Genomic DNA, 18,895 nt, shown 5'->3' with positions numbered 1-18,895 from the left:
TTGTTTAGTAAGACAGGCAATGCCATGACCCTTAGAAATTACCTGTTTCCCTTTCATTATTCTTCCAGTTTTTCTAAAACACTTTTTGTTTGTTTCCTGCAGGACAGACTCATGGCAGCTCGTCCAGACACACTGTCTTCCTTCTTCATCTAATAGCATTGGCTGCTCCCCATTTCAGTTTCATGAAGCTACCATCTATAACTCTGTCAATAGCTCCTCTTGGAGAAGAATAACTATCCAGCTGCCTGATCATGTCTCATCCAGGTGGGTTACTGAAAGGTCAGCTTACTGCGGGCCTATAAAATGTCAGCTGTCTTGCTGGCACTGTTCACTTTGAACAACTGGTGAATTAAAAATGCTTTTTTATTGCTGGATTTAGGTCTGATACATAATTAATGGGTTTGAGGAAGCTGTTTGTTAACAGAAGTGGCTACAGCAGACGATGTAGCAATCGCCCTATCGGGGTGGGTCTTTCCAGTTAGTTAAGTGACAAATCCTTTATTTTTCATTCCATTTGCAGCTGGCATATTTGAATATCACTGTACTGGTATGTTTAATCACTACATATCGTAGTACAGTGTTTGAATTTTTATATTTGCAGTGCGACTCAGTTCAGGTGGATTCAGAAAGGAGAAGAGCTAGAGAAGCAAAGCTGGGCAATCGATCACGTGTACATAGGGGAAGCATGTCCTAAGCTCTGCAGTGGTCATGGATACTGCACGACTGGAGCCATTTGCATTTGTGACGAAGGATACCAAGGTTCCATTTCTTCAATTTCTTTCTTATACATCTGCTACAGCATAATCTAGCTCAAAATTAAACAAAAAGACAGAGTAATGTATTGTGTGTTAAATTTTCACTGGCATGCTTGAGTAACAAATTCTAAATTAATAATTAACAGAGCTGCATATAACAGCTCTCCCCTCCCTATACTCTTTCTGGATGGAATCAATAGTCTCTGTTGTCTGGCACTGTAGGTAAAGGCCATTCAGCCTTCATCAAAGGCAGAATGTGGCTACCTGCTTACCCAGAAATGGTTTCCACCCCTGTTCTCCTTCCAAAGGTGCACCCACTCCTAGGGAATATGCACATAGGATCCAGAAATTGGTGACTGGCCCCTGTAAGGGACTCAGTTCTGTGCTGCAGACAGACTGCTCTGCTCTAACACCACAGTGAGCTAAGCACATGGTACCTGAGTGTCCTCGTTAAATTGTAAGTGCTTTGTGGGAGTGGAGCCAGTGTTTTGAGGTTTCTTATATTGGCTTCAATACAAAACCAGAGAAACTCTCTTTTTGTTCTTCACGTTACACAGCTGTAAAAGATAAGACTTGCAGCATCAATTTTCTAAAAATGAATGCTGTACAGCAATGTGCATATTATTAATGGGTCCGCTGAAATGTAATCAGCTTGTAGCCACACTGAATATTAGACCACAACCTTGAATAGGATTACAATGAAATGTAACTCAATCTCAATTATTTTTATTTTTGTTTGGTTTATAACTTTGCTGTGTCATTTTTAGGTGATGACTGCTCTGTTTTTAGCCATGACCTCCCCAGTTATATTAAAGATAATTTTGAATCTGAAAGAGTCACTGAAATAAACTGGGAAACCATTCAAGGGGGAGTGATAGGCAATGGATGTGGACAGCTGGCACCCTACGCCCATGGAGATTCACTCTATTTTAACGGATGTCAAATAAGACAAGCTGTGACTAAGCCTCTGGATCTCACCCGAGCAAGGTAGTACTTTGAGACTAAAACATTCTTTTAGCAGCTCATGAGAAAGAGAATTTTTTATATGCACATGCAGACATGTGGGCCAGTATTGATGAGGATGAAATGGCCTGGCTCTAGCATGCAGTCAGATGTGGCTGGCCGATAAACACTAAGCTTGGTAAAACACTTTTGACTTTCATTTGAGAGATGGAGAGGAAGGAGGAAGCGATGTCAGATGAAAAAACTGTACTGGTTTTAGCTGGGATAGATTTAATTTTCTTCCTAGTAGCAGGTATAGTGCTGCGATTTGGATTTACTATGAGAATAATGTCAATAACGCGCTGATGGTTTTAGTTGTAGCTAAGTAGGGTTTATACTAAGTCAAGGACTTTACAGTTTCTCATGCTTTGCCAGTGGGGAGGTGCACAAGAAGCTGGGAGGTAGTATAGCTGGAACAGATAACCCAAGCTGGCCAAAAGCATATATTCCTTTCCATGTAACATCATGCTTAGTACATAAACTAGGGATCTGGATGAAATGAGGGCATTGCTGCTTGGGTACAGGGCACAGGCATCAGTCGTTGGGCTGTGAGCAATTGTATTGTGCATCACTTGTTTATCATTTTTATTACTGTTCTTCTTGTTGTGATTATTATCCTTTCTCCCTTCTGCTGTCCTAATAAACTGGTTTTATCTCAGTCCACACGATATACTATTTTTTTTCATTCTGCTCCCCATCCCACTAGGGGTGGGCATGCTTAGTTGCTGGCTGGGGTTAAACCACAACAAAAGGTCAGATGTTTTCCTCATGACCAGCAGATCACTGTCTAGTAAGCCAGCACTGACAATGAAGCCACTGGCAAAGACTGGGCACCAGACTCTCTGGACTAGTGCCTGATCTGATAAGGCAAATCCCATGTTTGTATGTGCCTCCATGATGGTCACAACTAAAGATGCTATTAGCAATTATGGACTCATTTTCCTGTTTCAGTTGTCAAATAGCATTATATCCACCTGGCAATGAACAGGAGTCTTTTTCATCTATTGAGCCTCTTTGGCAATGGAAAAACAAATGCAACCAGCCTGTGCTGGCTCTTAACAGAGCGACAGCTTTCTGGACTGGTTTGTATTTTAGTTGTCTAAAGCAAGATTAGAAACAGGATGAACTGGCAAATGGGCCAGATATAAATCAGGTTCTTCATTTCTTATTTCAACACCTAGCTAGAATACAAAAAATCTTTAAAGTACTTTAATATATTTAACCTTTCCTTGTCCTTTTTTCACTTTTCATGCACTCATTTTCATACTGTTTATGTAAGTCAGTTTTGTGCAGATGCATTGTAAAATTGGATCTATCACCTCTAACTACATGGTAACAAATTATACATGGTAAACTACTACTTTGAAAGGCAAGCTGTGTTTTAGAGAAATGAGAACAATTTATATTGCATGTGAAAAGTAACGATTCTTGAGGATGCTGAAAGTTTTAATAAGGTAACTGCAGTAAACCTGGAAATGCTATTGTTCCTGTTTGAATGTTTTGCATATTGAAAATACCTTTTGTCTCTGTGCTTTACAGCAAAATCATGTTTGTTTTGCAAATTGGAAGTATATCACAAACAGACAGTTGCAATACCAACCTGAGTGATCCTAACACTGTAGACAAAGCAGTGCTCCTCCAATACAGTGTAAATAATGGAATTACATGGCAAGTAATTGCACAGCATCAGCCAAAGGACTTTATACAAGCCCAAAGAGTGTCTTATAATGTTCCCCTGTGAGTACCCAGTTACATCCCATTACCTCTTAAGTTCACAAAACGTATTTCTGCTAAGAAAGAATCTATCTTTGCATCACTGTGCAAGAAAAAAAGGTTGATGAGAGGGTAAACAAAGAAGAAAATTTAAGGGGAAGCCCGATTAAGAAATTCCAGCCCATTACTCATCAGTATGCTTGAAAGAAAAACAGGATTTTATTTTAAAGACATGAGGGGGGTGGGTCGCATTCCTTTATCTGTGTGCATTTTTCACCATCAAATATTTTGCATGTTTGGTGTATTGGTATTCAGGGATGTAGAAATAACACTTTTACTTTGCTCTCAGTGCCTGTTGGGGGCTAGATGGGGATGTACAAATCACCAATATTTTGGAGCTCTCACAGGCTCTTGCATTTGTGATAACAGGGAGGCACGAATGAAAGGAGTCTTACTGCGCTGGTGGCAGCCCCGTCACAATGGAACAGGTCATGATCAGTGGGCTTTGGACCACGTAGAAGTCGTCCTGTGAGTATCAGCTTCATCTCATCCCACCCCATCTCAGAAAGCACTGAAATTCCTCCAGCATGGCACGAGTGTTAAGCTCAGTAAGAACTGTTGTGGCCCAGGGAAACCTTTGAGAACCAGCCTTTGCTAATGCTCTGCCCTGACTGCAACTGTCAGTGGTTAAGACAGCTACAAAATAAGTGGCACAGCAGAGGGATGTGTTGTGCATCGTGGAAAAATGCAGGAGGGAAAGTGGGGCTTTATCACCACCAAGTATTGGTGTGGTCCGGTAATGCAGTAATGTCTGAAAAAAATATTGTGCTGGGACATAAGAAAGAATATTCCTGTTCAACACTGTGCTGCCATGTAAGGCTGATTTATATCTTTCTGAAGATACAAAAGAGTCTGCTGTATTGCTCTTTGCACAAAAATTAATGTTGTTGTGCCTCTGAAAAATTTGTTAGCAACTAATGCCTTATTCATTTCCTTTTTTTAGTAAGAAGGATACTGTTCAGAAACAGGGTTCACTATATCAGGTTCCTATGGTCCAAGCTCTATATTCATCCCCTTGTCAAGATTTTACCAAGTAAAGTGTCTTCACCCTCCTGATTCTCCCATTCTTGAGATGGGTTTCGCTGGCAGCTAACCCGTTTTTCCTGTGTTACATCATGAAGAGATGACCTGCTTTTTCTCTAACAATTTAGTTCCAGTAGAAGTGAAATGCTAGTGGCTTCACGGGCGGGAACCCATCGCTGACAGTGGTTGGCAGAAAGAGGCGTGCCTGCTCCATAGATAGGTTCAAACATTCCTTTTATTGAATGATTTAAAAGACAGCAATGAATAAATTGGGCTTGGATAACCTCCAGACTGTGTAATTATAACCATGAGGTTTCTGAATTAACAGAGACACTGCAAGTAATGTTTTCAAAAGTGAATTATCTGACTGCTAGTTAGCCTTGTTGTTCTTTCCACTGAGAAGCACCAGCTTGCATGGCACTCATATCAACCCCAAAACAAATTGGTACCAACACTGAGTAACTGTACACGCTCTGCTGCTTTTACACACCTTGCTGGGCTCTGCTTTCATAGTATTAATCTTAAAGCTTGAAGGAACAGAGAGACAGATGCAATTCCTGGCTTAGTTAATCAATGGCTCTACCGTGTTGCATCAGGAAATGTTTGAAAGAGTATGAAACTGCAGGAGGTTCACAGGGCTTAGGAAACTGTGGAAAAGGGAGTTGTTAGTTCTGAAATACTCCCGCGTCTTTCTACCTTGCAATCAAAGAAAAAGAAAAAATCAGGTGGAAAAAAAATGGAGCATAATATCATCCATCAGTTAAGGAGTCCATTGAATAAGGGAGTATAAGTAGGAATAGGACAGATCTTTAAAAATTGATTCTTCAGCTGAATTCTGGAGAACTTCCTTGACAATGAGATCTGCCAGGTTGTAGACTAGACACACAAGTTGAATAGTGACAAGTCAGTCATATGAGATACGTTACATTACAGTGGAGACAGCAATAGACACCTTGCCTAGAGAAGGAACCAGATGGGCAGACGCTGCCTTCTCCATTCTCTTCTTTTTCTCCTGTTAAAGAGCTTTAAGGCTCTTCTGAATATTGGCCAAAATATCAGGCTACAGACAGGGAGTATCCATCCCTTTCAAATGACACCTGTTACAGCTCACAGAGGAAGACAGAACAAACCAAACAGATTTCTCCCTTACCAACTACTGTGAAAAGCAGTGCCGTGGCAGCATATTTCCCAAAGCCCAGATGTGGAGTTCCACCTCCTGCTAACTACAACATGTGTGATGAGGTGCCCTCAGGAAAGGCAGAATTACATGCTGTGGTGCATCTGGTTCATATGCCAGCATGGTGCTCAGACCTGACAGGTGGCTTTGATCCCTCTGTTTTGCTTAAGTTCCATCTATACCTTCTTCATCAAAATATTCTGTAGGCCTCTTAAATGTTATTTGCCAGTAACCCACAAAGGGTTCAATAAAGCCTTTGGAAGGCTTTTTGAAGGGAAGCACGCTGTTTCTTGTCAATAGATACTGCCCCCTGGTCTTCCTTTAGCTCTACTGTTTCACTCTGCCACCCTACGCTGGTCCCTTTGCCCCCCAGCACTTCAGTTTCTTCTCCTGTAAAATGATGAAGACAGTCAGTGAAGACACCTCCACAGAGTGCTTCCAGGCATGCAGAAGGGAGCCTGGATCACTATCAGTTAGTGCTAACCCTGGACGATCCTGCACACTGGTAGCAGGGCTACCAGGACTCATAGCATGAATACAAAGGATAGGACAAAGGGCACAGAAACCCTCTCTGCCCCTCAGGAGAGCACGCTACTGCACCCAGGCAGCCCTTAGGTGAGAGGTGAGGAGGCAGCATCCCTCAGGTACTCTGCCCCTCCATCGAGACTGCCAGAGGAGAGCTCTGTGGCTGCAGAGAGGCATGGACTAAACTAAAACCATTCACCAGGGAGCTGTCACTACCTTTTCCCATTAATTCTGTAGGGAGTCATTGGAGAGTCAGTAAGCTGCACTATCAGAATTATCCTCACTGGCTCTGGTTTAAGTCCTAGATTTTCATGTTTGTTTGTGATCTGTGTACCCACGTTGACACAGACGGAAAGCCTGCAGCCTGTGAGGTGTTATAGCAAGAAGCCAACCTGTACTATAAGGTGTGGTTTGGACATACAGAAATTCCTGTCTTTCCACATATCTCATCTTTTGTTTTCTCCACTACCCTGGGGGACTGACAGAGAGGTCTGATTTTCCCAAATGCCCTAGGTTGGCTTGGCTGCCTGCACCCCAGGGTGCACACCAAGGTGTTATGCCAGCTTTTCCTCAGCCCACGGGCAGGTGAGCCACACTCTCCTTGAGCAGATCAAGGGCTGGAGTAGAAAGGAAAGCACCTGCCAGCAGGGGGAGCCAGTCTGTAGGGAGGGAGCACAACCAAGGACTTTCTTCATTTTATTTCCCATCAGGCTGCCCAGGGAGGTGGTTGATTCACCTTCCCTGGAGGTGTTTAAGACACAGGTGGACGAGGTGCTAAGGGGCATGGTTTAGAGTTTGATGGTTGGACTCGATGATCCGGTGGGTCTCTTCCAACCTGGTTATTCTATGATTCTATGATCCAACATGGGGGATGTCACAGCTTACAGTGCTCATCCCAGGGACAAATACATGAATACATGCTTTCACATCTCAGCTCTTCCCAGCAATACAAAGATTTGAAATTAATTCTGTTACAGGCCCAGCTGCCAAGTCGTAGTGCAGATATTGCTTACAGCCAATGCACAGCCAGGCTCATAATACTCAGTTCAGTCTAAGTGATTTCTGAGTCAAGGGCTATCATCCTCTTACCAGCAAACACATTTTCAGGGTGTAATTTGTTTCTTTTTTGCCCCCAAGATAGTTTTCTGGGGGAAAAAATTAACCTGCAGATTATACATGCATGCAAAATACCTGACAGTGATAAGAAAGGCCAAAGGCAGGTGCTTTTGTATGTTAATTAGGATCATTCCACTTCTGAATTAATTATTTGAATCAATCATTAAAAAGCAGTAGCAGTAAGGCTCTGATGCAGCTGCAAATGGTGCTCAAATTGAGCACCTCTTTCGAACAGGTGAAGTGCAATCCCTGCTTTGAATAAGTTATACATTAAATTGGTTGCCAGCTAACCACTTGCCATCTAATTTTAACAATGGTTGATGTCTGTGGCAGGGAGAGTATATTAGTTATCAAGTTTTCCAGTTCCTTTTAAAGCTAGTGCTGATTATTCCTCATAAGTGCAGCATTTTTTCTCTCCATTTGTAAAAAAACTTTGGGCACAACTCTCACATGTTCCATGTGGCTCTTCTTAGGATGAAAAAATATTTTGCCCCAGGCTTAAGAAAGTGTGCTTTTCAGTACCTCTGTATTTCTGCCCTAAGAAGAGCCCATGTCCAACTCAGCATTTCATTTGCACGTAGTTTTTTTCTCAAAGCACAGCTCACAGCCTGTCTGCTGCACAGACACCACGCACTTTTTTGCATGTGCATTTGGAACTGCCGTTTCTTTGTGTATAGGACAGGCCCTGGTCAAAGGTATTGAGAACTAACGGGCAATGGCAAGCTGAACACTAAGGGTCTGATGTTTCTCTCTTTGCACCCCAAAACTCATGAGGAGATCCAAGGGACTCTGAGTTGTGCAAGGAATGCAAAAAATATTATCACTCCATGCTATTTTATGGTTAATTGTTGGATAACAGAACGAATCCCTCCATAGCCATCACTCCATGCTCTTCATTGCCAAGATATTCTCACATTTTTGGCACAAATGATTTAGTGAGAACTTGTGGTGCATTTGTTGCAAAGAATGTTTATCCTTATTTTGCGAGATTAAAATTCAAATTATATACTGTAGCTCTAACAGCGTGCTTATGTGGAAAAGCATTTTCATCTGCTTTATTTTTTTAGAAAAAAGCAATTATTTGAAAAATGCCTTAAATTCAAGTTTCAATATATTTATAAAGAAGAGAAATAGTTCAAATATTAGGTAATTATCTGGATATTCACAACATTTATGCCAAATTTAATATGACACAGTCTGTGCTTTTATGACATTTTTGTTATATTTCTAAAAAATGCATGCTGAATTTTATAGAAAATAAAAATATAAACATTAATTTGAAATATCAGGAAATAATTTGTTCAATTTTTATTTTCAAAAGAGATGAAAAATCCTATATTGCCTCTAAACCTCATCAGGGTTTTATGACTAATCACAGTGCTGCATGCATTGAAAGGCATTTTCTAACTTGTGTTATATTTCATTGTTTGCTGTCATTGGTTTTACACTAGAATAAGGTAAGTACTTTCCTTGAATCAATATCAAATGCATGTTGCTGTTGCAGCTACACTTCTTTCCTAAAGTTTTGTCAATAATGGGTCAGTGGAAAATCATCGGTACTCTCTGAAATGTGCCACATTGCTCCTGAGGGTCCTGCAGGGAACATCAGGGGAAGTTAAACTTAACAGAAAGTGCTCGGCAGCTCACTCCACACTGCAGTGGGAATTCGACTGAGGCTGTGGCGAGAAGGCCTACGGTACAATGGTATCTGCCAGGCGAACGCACCCAGTGTGCTGCATGGGCAAACTCTCAGCTCCAAGGGAGAATTCCCACTTTTTTTCCATAATTAATGACTACAGAGGTGAAGGCACAGCCAGACAGTGTATGTCAGTCAATCTGTACGGTGACATAGTCACATGCGCCTTTTGGATGCACAGCAAGTGTCTGCCAGTTAGTTCTTTTGTTTCTTGTAACCCTGCTGCTTTGTGCTGTCTCAGTTAACAGATACCACAAACCAAGGTAGTTACTGAGCTCTGCGTTCAAATCTTGACCTCATTGAAGCCAAAGAACATTTGTCATTAATGTGAGCCACTAGGACTTCAGTCAGAGCACATTGCCTTCCTCACTGTAGTACCCTCCTAACAGAGTATTTCTAATTCAGCCACAAAACTTACCCCAAGCCTAGTCCTGAGAGGCGTGGTTTTTTCTAAGGTTCTGTTCATGTTTTGTTTTGTTATCCAAATATTTTTGTTTCTTTTTAGTTCCTATTAAGCCTGTCAGTCAAAAATAAAAGCACAAAACCAATTAATTACATTAACGTATACTGGGGGCATTATCACATATTTTTCATTCCATTTAGCTATTTTTGTTCTCATAAATTTTAAATTGCAGACTTGAAGTTCAAACTATGCTTTAGGAAACATGCAATAGCCAGAATGCTCTATAACTACCAACGATGCAGAGCAACTCCTCCTTACAAACTGCTTTACTGTAGGTATTTACTTAAAATTCACTAGGTAGACAGAATTTTGTTCTTCCATTTTGGCTGCGTATTTTTTTCATCTAACTACAATAACAGTGACTTAACTGAAAAGTTACTTAAGAGTTTTCCATGTAAACTGGACCAGTATTATCTTTTATTTATTTTTTAATAGTAAAGTACTCAAAACTGTCACACAGATTATGCACTAGTTGTTCCTGTTAATTTTTTTTTGCCATTTGCTCCATCAACAATTTACAGGTAACTATTTTGGATGTACTTTTCATCTGATGGTTCAGTGAATGCACAGAAAATGTTGAATGCTCAGTATATGCCGACCAGTCCATTACACACTTGCAAAGCAGCCTCCAAGTTGCCACCAACATTCAAACAAAAGTTCCCTCCACATTGCTTGTTATGCAAGGGGGGGGGTCTGTTCCTAATATAGCCTGATGCCCCACAGCAGAGTTTTGGCTCCTCCAAATAAAAAGAAATAAATATAGGCCTATTCTCAGCTTGTGGATACCAGACTGTGCATACTATACAATATGATACAATACTATAATATATAGGATACACTTAATGACCTACAGCAAGAGTGAAAATCATGCCATGGTCTACAGCAGGCATGAAGATTTTTTGTGGCAACCAACCAGTAGTTGAAAAGCCCATCTCAGACTTTGGTGGAGAACAAGTTTGAACCACATCAATGAAAGTAAAAAAAAAAAAAAAATAGACTTAGGAATTCAGATATCTCTTATTTTTCACAAACTGCACTGCTGTGGTTGCTGTGGTGCTGGGTTTAAGACAAGGAATGTATGTATTTTCATTGTAACTCCTTGATCATTTTATAAAATAACAAAACAGACGGAGTATACATTTTAAAAAAAAAAAGTAATTTTCAGTTATTAGAGAACCCTTTCTTTGTTTTTCTTTTCCTTTATTTTTGTTGGGTTTTTTCCTTTATTTTTGTTGGGGTTTTTTTTCCTTTGTTCATTGTTTTAAACATCCTCATCATAACTTTAAGGCCAGATACAAAATGGTTATGGATATGAAGTGAAACAGAGGCCAGGTGCACCTAGCAGTGTCCAAAGCAGGTCCTGAAAATCTCTGCTGAGCTGTCACTGATTATGGACAAACCAAAGGCAGCAGGGAGATGTGGCAATATGAAAGCCCCCTGGCCAAGAACTGCAGCTCAGTACATGCCCTGTCTGCACAAGTCAGGCCCAAGCTGAGTAACTCACAGCTGAGCTCAGTCCTAAATTTAATCAGGTCCAGAAACAGCAATTTTTTCAGCCAGACGCATTGACAAGTTCCATTTGGTCTCACATACCTAGAGAGAGGTCACTTGGAGCTGGGTTGTTCTTTCTCCTAGGTCCCAGTCTTCTGTACTTTGGCTGCAGAGCAGGCTTCTCTCAGCAGAAACATGCTTCAACCTCACTTCATGCTTAGGATGTTCTCCTGAGAGGTGGGATGTTGCCTTGAAGGCCCTGTCTAAAAGGAACAACCCACTTCCCAGGCAATGGGAACTTAAGGGAATGCAAGATTAAGACCTCCTTCAAGCCCCACGACCAACAGCAGCCACTCTGAGGAGCAGGTTTAGGGTTGTGCTTTGCCTCCTGCTTTGTTCAGTGAGGCACTCAGCATTGCAGTGAGAGTGATGTTCCACAGAGACGAGTACAGGACCAGAATAAAGACTGATCTTCTGTGCTTCTTTGCACTTGAGCTATGAAGTGGCATTAAAACTGTACAGACTCAGGCTGTCACTCTCTCACTGAAAACCCTTACGAATTAGCACAAACCTCTTCACTTGAAGAAATCAGGATAAATCAACCTCAAATATCAACCCCTCCCCCAACTGCCAGGTGTTCTAGAGCACTGCCTTACTGTGAGAGCACCAAAAGTTGCACTGAGTCTAGATGTGTCTGCATTCATTGTCACCAGGAGCTGGATTTTGTTTCATTCTTGTATGTACATTCCAGTGGCAAAAAAAAAAAAAATTGTAAAAAAAAAAATTCTGTAAAATTGGGCAAAGACATTTGCAAAGCCTTGGAAAATTAATTGGGAAGCAACTTGGAATTACTTAGCAGTTTATATCCTAGATTTTGACACAACTGCCTTTATTTAATGTAGTCAATCATGTTCTAGATCAGCCGTTGAAAAGGGTGTAATTCTGTTATACAGATTATTTTAGATTAAATTATCATAGCAAAAGCTATCTTTGCCTCTGGAGAATCATTTTTATTTTGCAAAGCATGCAATTATTTCTTTTTCCTAAGGGCCACATTCACAAAAAATAAGCTTATGCACTAGAGAGGAAAGTATGATCGATTACAGTATGAGTATTTACTTTTTGAAAAAATCACAAGTGAAAACCTGCCTTACACCCACAAACAGGATATCTGTTGACTGTAACATCTACTGCAGACCTTTACTTCATAGATCACCTTTAAAATCTGATGAACTTCTTGGTTTGGAGGCTTATGGTAACATTCAGTCCCTTGGAATGGAGATGCTTAGGCCAGGCATCCTTCTTCCACTTCAAGACAAAGCTAGAAAGCCCTCAGCAGCCAGGGAGGCTTAGGAGAGGGAGTCAGAAATCAGCCTGAGACTGCACATATTCAATGCATCTTTGCAGCTCCTTTCCCCTGGAAACCAAAGGAAAATTTGACCACACAGTCACCAGCAGCTCCTCCTGGGTGAAGTTCTCAACACCTGTTGGAGTTGTCCTTGCGGTCTGCATGGTTAACACTGTACTCATCTTTGAAAGAAACTGCATCCTCTGACTGCATCTATGGGAGTATCTTCTATGCCACCTCTTCATGCAGAGAAAGATGCTCTCAGGTAGCTCTAATGACTACAGCCTGGCTGCAGTACATGATACTATTTTTATTTTAAAGTAGTTCTCTGATCAAAAGCTCTTTCCCATGCCCTGGAACTCCATAGTGCAGTGTGCAAGACAGACTGTCTCCCTTACAGCCACATCTTGCCTGCTCTATATGTTTGGCCAAGCACTTTGCCAAGTTGTAGGTCTGAAAGGAGACATCCTGTATCAGAACTTGAGAATATACAATCCTTTTTACTCAAATGTAATTCTGAATGCAGTCTGGCTGTAGGTTTATGTAGACCTGTATTTATGTGTATGTATCAGGGGTATGGAAATATATGTAAAGGGACCAAGAAAAGGCAGAGCCAGATGAAGCTCTCTGGCTGTTCCGTGGTCGCCTGCCACAGCAGAGCTGGTAAGATTCAGAGGCTCTGTGGTGCTGCACATGCAGTTCTGTGCCATGAGTAGACTCACAAGGATGCACCATGGATGTTATAGCTCCATTTCCAAAGCTATGGGAGAATCCAGAAACTGATCTGGCCCTCAGGAGTTAGATGGGTTTCAGGTACCAATATCCCAGACAACCATCTTGTCTACTGCTGCCCTCTCATGGTTCCATTTCCCTAGATAGGAGAAGTAGAAACCTATGTTAGGTGGGATGGGTCTTGTCCTCCAGGTAGGTCTTTGGAACAAGTGTCCCTCCTTCAATTAGGCATCAGTCAGGCTGTCTCTTGCCTGATCTCCTCCCAGACATGATTATGTCCTTCAATTTTGGATGACGGGTATAAGGGAGCAAAACATTAAGTCTGCATAGAAGTGTTGTACTTCACTTCCTATATAATGAAAGGGGAAGATAATGGAGTAAAACTTCTATTCTGTTCTCAAGATAAAGCAAATAATGATCTAAGACAGAAGGATAACCAGAAGGAAAACCACTGTGGAGAAATACCTTATATTGAGAGGGTATGAAGTGCATACAGCTTTAGTGAATCTGGCCCTAGGCAGCACAAGTTTTCATTAGCTGAAAGCTCTTAACGTTTCCCCAAGATAATAAGTTGTAAATAAATGCCAAGTGGGACAGCTTCTCAATTGCCTTGTACCTTGCTGTTGTGCAAAGGGTGCAATACACACCACTTTACATAGGTTGAAAGGTCATGCAAGGAAAAAGAATCTGTTCCACTAGCTCACTGCTCTGAAAGACTTTTAAATACATATAAAAAGACTGACATTCTTCTCTTCCTCCCCCCCGACCCTTTGATTTTAACAGCACTCGCAAACAAAATTACATGATGAATTTTTCACGGCAACATGGGCTCAGGCATTTCTACAACAGAAGACGAAGGTCACTTAGACGATATCCATGAAGAAATGAGAAATCTATCTTTTTTCCTCCCAACATGTGATGTGTTGCTTTCCATTCTTTAAATCTAGCACTGCGTCTGATATCAGGACTTTTCTGCAACTGGCTTGATGAATAACTAAAAGCCTTTCTCAAGACAGAGTGTACACCACTTTTTCGCACTGTGAACTAATGAGAAGTGACTTATTTTCTCATAGGTAAATGTTTTAATGTTGATGTGTCTGTGAAAATTGTGATCTGTTGTAATATCAGTTACAGTGGCAGTATTGGAAGTAAGCAACTAATTCTGTTTAACAGGAAAAAAAGTTTAAGCACAAAGACTTTTCAGATTTTATGTTTAAAAAACCCTGCATACTAAGTACAAAATCTAACATTCTTTGTCACATAGGTATTTAAGTGCACTGTATTTCAGCTCTGTGTCATTTTATATGATTAAGTTATCGTTGTTTGTCCTCTTTGTATTCCCTTCTACAACATGACACATTGGCACTGTATTTACTTGTTCCGTTGTTGTAATATTTTTGCTGCTGATTTTTGGGCTATTTACTTCTGACAAAATGTATTAAAAATTCAAGTACCTAATCAAGAAGATAATTGCAAAAGTAGTTGTAAAGGCATTGATATCCTTTGGTCTTATTCTTTGATATGTCTGTTGGTTAGCATTGTTTTGTGGATAAAAAAGAATGCTTGACATTAAACTTTTTTCTATTAAGGAGTTGTGGATGAAGCCCCAAACAGAAGTTCCCAATTCCCTGTCTAAATGTAGTCAGTTCTCTGGAACTGATTTACTTACAGTAACTGCCATTTGGTGTCTGTAGTAATGAAGTGATTTGTAAACAGTGAACGTTTCATCGTGTTCTCTTTAGTGTTTGTTTCTATTGCGGGTCATGTTTGTATCTTCTGATAAAAGTTGTATCTACACCAGCAACATTATAATGCCCCTATAGCCCTAAACTGTCTATTATCATAAATAAAATGATTCACTTTATGGTGAACCAAGCTAAAGATCCATACTTCAATAAAAATAATGTCAACAAACAATACTGACGTTAGACTTTTCAGGCCATGTGGGCTTTGCATGAAATCATAAACCAAATTCTTTTACTAAATACCTAAGTTCTAATGCAATGGTATCAATGGTGTGTTTTAATATTTAGTACATCACAATTAACAGCACTTTGTAAATAACACAAGCCAAAAGATCTTTCCAGTCCCACCTGTGGGCATAACATGATCATAGGAACAGGTTATGGTCCAAGGAATGAAATGATACCACGAACTAATACACTCTCGCTTGTCTTTATCTGCAAACCCAACATGCAATGTATGAATCTGTGTTTCAAAGCTCTGAGGACTACAGTGCTGCACATAAGGAACATGGTTCAAAAATGAAGTTGCTAATTCTTAGAATCATTAAATCATTTAGGTTGGTAAAGACTTCTAAGATCATCAAGTCCAACTGTAAACCTAATACTGCCGAGTCCCACTAAACCTCGTCCTGAAGCACCACATCTACATCTCTTTTCCTCATCAGAGAGAGGCATCAGATATACCTGCTATGCTCTAACAGCATGTGCATCTGCTTCTGGCACCATACTGGTCTGAAGCAGAATGGTGCTTGTTACACACCCATGCTCAATCACCTAAAATTTGTTAAAAGATGTTTTTGATCAAAGGTACCTGAACAGTGCAGGAAAAAAAGGAGATCATTCCGTGGCCAACTAACTAACTAGTCAAAACCTTGTCCTGGTCAAAATTGCGAAACCGACCTTTGACAGACCTGGAAACTTATTGCAACAGCCCACCGTCCTGCAGCTGCAACTCACTGTGCTCTTTTGGAGAACGGTGTGTCTGCTTTCAGTGCTTGAAACAAGATAAAGTATCTATTCAGAGGAAGAAAAAAACTTATGTTATTTAAGAATATAATAGCTTAATGTTTGGGCAAGAGATTTTAAAATATTGTAATAAAGTTTCACCCATTAAACAAACAAAAAATGCAAGATATAAACACTCCTTTTTTTAAAGATAATTTTATTTGCCCTAATATGTCAATACTTGGGTGATATTTCAATCTAAATAGTATGGTGTGGTTAGCACGTTGCTAGATTATTAATTTATTTTAAAGATTTCAAATACAATGAGGCACTTAATCTGACTTGTGTTTCCAGGCAAAAGACCAGTATAATCAGAGAAGCTGCTTTTCACAATTGTATTTATTATATCCTTTGAATAACGCTGTAATCATGACTACTGAGGAATCTCCCAGGCATTTCACCAGAAGTCACCACAAAATATGCCTAGGCTTTTCTCAAGAAAATCATCCCTAGTGGCAGATTCCCAAGTGACAGTAACATTTGCCCTTCCCAGATTCCAGTTTTCCTTACATTTTTTCCATTCCTACAGCACACAAACTAGCAGGCACATATAGCATGCTCAGTGCATGTACGGTTTTATTTTCCCTCCCATATGACTGAAAAGAATGAGTCATCTGACATTAAATAGTTGTTAAAATAGCAAGGGTGACATAGCACATAATCAATGGCAATAAAACAGTGACAGTGCTATAAAATGTACTAACAAGCTTATCTACTTTGGCAGGCATAACTATGAAAATTGATGCTTTTAGTATGCCTTATAGTCTTCCTCGTTTCTCCTATCAGCTCACTAACCAATGCTCCAGTAGCATAAGGAGAACATAAAAGAAATGAAATGAAAATACAGGAAGACAAAGGTCTGACCTGCTGGAATTCCTGGAACAACAAAAACTTGAAGTTCTCATAATTTTGGCTAAATATTCTTCTCATGAGCTTGCTTCATCCATAGGTGATAACATTACCTTAGTGAGAGAAAATGAGCATAGCACGAGTATTTTGAACTATCAAATTAGCTTTGCATGAACTTGACAATTTAGAGAAATGGGTAGAAATGAAATAACGCAGCAGATTCACTCAAGGACAAGACGCTGTACCTGAACACAAAGTGGTGAGGCAGCAAAACCATAGGAAGAGATAGCACAAACCAGTTTTAAAAATGCCATTTTACATTCTATAAATATAAGTGTTTATGGTAAAACACTGTAAATATACATACACTGTCAGTACTGGTAGGCAGCGGTTGTGAACTGTTGAGCCCTTCACTTAAATATAGATGTAAACAAGTTGGAAGAGATTGCAGAGCACAGCAGCAAAAACAAGACACTTGAAACTATGATGTTCCAAGCAGAGAGAGATGGTTTGTTTAGGCTAGAAAGGAAAATATTTAGGCAAAGGCATGACAACAGACATAAACATGGAACTATATTTTATTTACTTGCTAACGCTTCAGGTCAAATGTCACTGGGTGGAAATGCTGCCACAGCATCACCTCATCAATTATCCATCAGTGGGGATCGGGGTTTGGTTATTATCCAAGCAGGAAGCCGCTATGAGGCTCTGTAAACCTCGCTGACAGAGGCACAATGGGCCATGCACAAGCAGGAAGGCACAGTAGGTGAACCCCATTCAGTTCCGATCTGTAGGGACACTTAACCAAACGTGACTCACTGCTGCAGTAACAGGAACAAGTTAGCTGTAGAGGGGAGCCAGCTTAACCCTGAGCTGGTGAGGGAGTCTCAAAACCAAATGAGAACAGGAAAAGGGCTTGCCTACCTTAAGCATGGCCTTTAAGAGCTCTACAAGGGCTGTTGGCAATCTGGAGCAACTGACACCATGCAACCATTTGCAGTGAGAGGACCTACCATCCACAGGTGGCAGATCTGCTCCAGGAAGAAATGACAGTGAGGTATGAGGCTGCAAACGTCATACGGGTGACACATGGACAAACTGCTTTGTGTTCTCCTGTGTTACTGATGTTTTATGACTGTTGCTTCTTAGTTCACCTGAAGGGACTGGTTTGGCAGAAAGCCTAAAGAATTAGGCCCATCCATGACTAATTACCACAGAGCCTGATGTGGAGAGTTTCAGCTGGCACCCAACAAGGAAAGGCTCAGTAAAAATGTTGTTCCAGGGATGGGGAAGTACTGCAATGGAGGATGCTGATAAATGTTGGGTTTAGAGTTTGAATTTGTATTTCTTATGAAAGAAAACAAGTTTGCCTAGCTTCTTTAGGGGGAAAAAAAAAATATCTGTGTGTTTGTGCTGTTCAAGGGAGATCTGTGGAAGAGTTAGTGGCAAGGAAGCTATTTCAGAAGGCTTGGCTGTTTCCCTGATTGCCTTTGGGACAAAGGCAGAGTCTGGGAGGTACTGGGCAGCCGTAGGTTTCCGGGCTGCTCCTGTACTAGGATGCCATTGCTGATATGACGAGAGCTGGCTGGTAAGCCCAGGTCCCTCTTTCCCTGCACACTGACTGTGCACATACATGCCAGCCTTCTGCTGATACCAGATTGTCTCAGATGTGCTAGGAACAGCACGTGCAAAACCATTCGACGCATTTATTTTCACAACTGCATGTGATCCAGTGAACACTCAACTTAGCTCATTTAAAATCACTCCCAACTCAAGAGACATTTTAGAGGATTTGAATTCAGTCACTCTTAAGGAACTTCTCGTGGTAAAAAGAGAAATGTCCTAAGTTTGAGGCGCTGCTAGAATAAACTGTACTAGTATAGACAATAAAGCTTGACATGACTAATACATCTGTATAGTATGTGGGTAGTAACTAATTAACAGGAGCAATGTGAGAACCAAGCCAACTGCCACTGAAATCAGTGGGAAAATCCCTGTAAACCTAAATGCATTTCACTTCAATCTGGAAATGTTCACCTCAACTTTACTAACCCGGCTGGTTTGACCTGTGAGACAATTTGCGTAAGACTCCATGGTCAAATACATGGGGGTTTTTTCTGCTTTAGAAGGTTGTCTCTTTATTAGAACACTGAGTGTAATTAGGAAGCGGCTGGGAGTGACCTAGTCAATGGAGG

At 40.6% G+C, this 18,895-nt stretch overlaps 2 protein-coding genes across 3 annotated transcripts in view; both read left to right on the top strand.

Annotated features, from left to right (window-relative positions):
* The window catches only part of RELN (reelin), a 296,961-nt gene extending 281,503 nt beyond the window's left edge, over window positions 1-15,458 (top strand). Inside the window, exons 59-65 of one of the 2 annotated variants that reach the window (XM_069881518.1) lie at window positions 103-264; window positions 602-759; window positions 1,523-1,742; window positions 3,297-3,494; window positions 3,900-3,998; window positions 8,823-8,828; window positions 13,885-15,458. In XM_069881518.1, coding sequence (XP_069737619.1) covers window positions 103-264; window positions 602-759; window positions 1,523-1,742; window positions 3,297-3,494; window positions 3,900-3,998; window positions 8,823-8,828; window positions 13,885-13,981 — 940 coding nt within the window. In that variant the 3' untranslated portion in view covers window positions 13,982-15,458. The remainder of the gene's footprint in view (window positions 1-102; window positions 265-601; window positions 760-1,522; window positions 1,743-3,296; window positions 3,495-3,899; window positions 3,999-8,822; window positions 8,829-13,884) is intronic. The other variant, XM_069881596.1, reaches the window with a different exon arrangement.
* The window catches only part of SLC26A5 (solute carrier family 26 member 5), an 87,569-nt gene that overhangs the window by 28,999 nt on the left and 39,675 nt on the right, over window positions 1-18,895 (top strand). The gene's annotated exons all lie outside the window — the stretch shown is intronic.

Source organism: Phaenicophaeus curvirostris, chromosome 1, assembly GCF_032191515.1.
Source record: "Phaenicophaeus curvirostris isolate KB17595 chromosome 1, BPBGC_Pcur_1.0, whole genome shotgun sequence".
Taxonomy (NCBI): Eukaryota; Metazoa; Chordata; class Aves; order Cuculiformes; family Cuculidae; genus Phaenicophaeus; species Phaenicophaeus curvirostris.
This window is presented reverse-complemented; position numbering and strand designations above follow the sequence as displayed.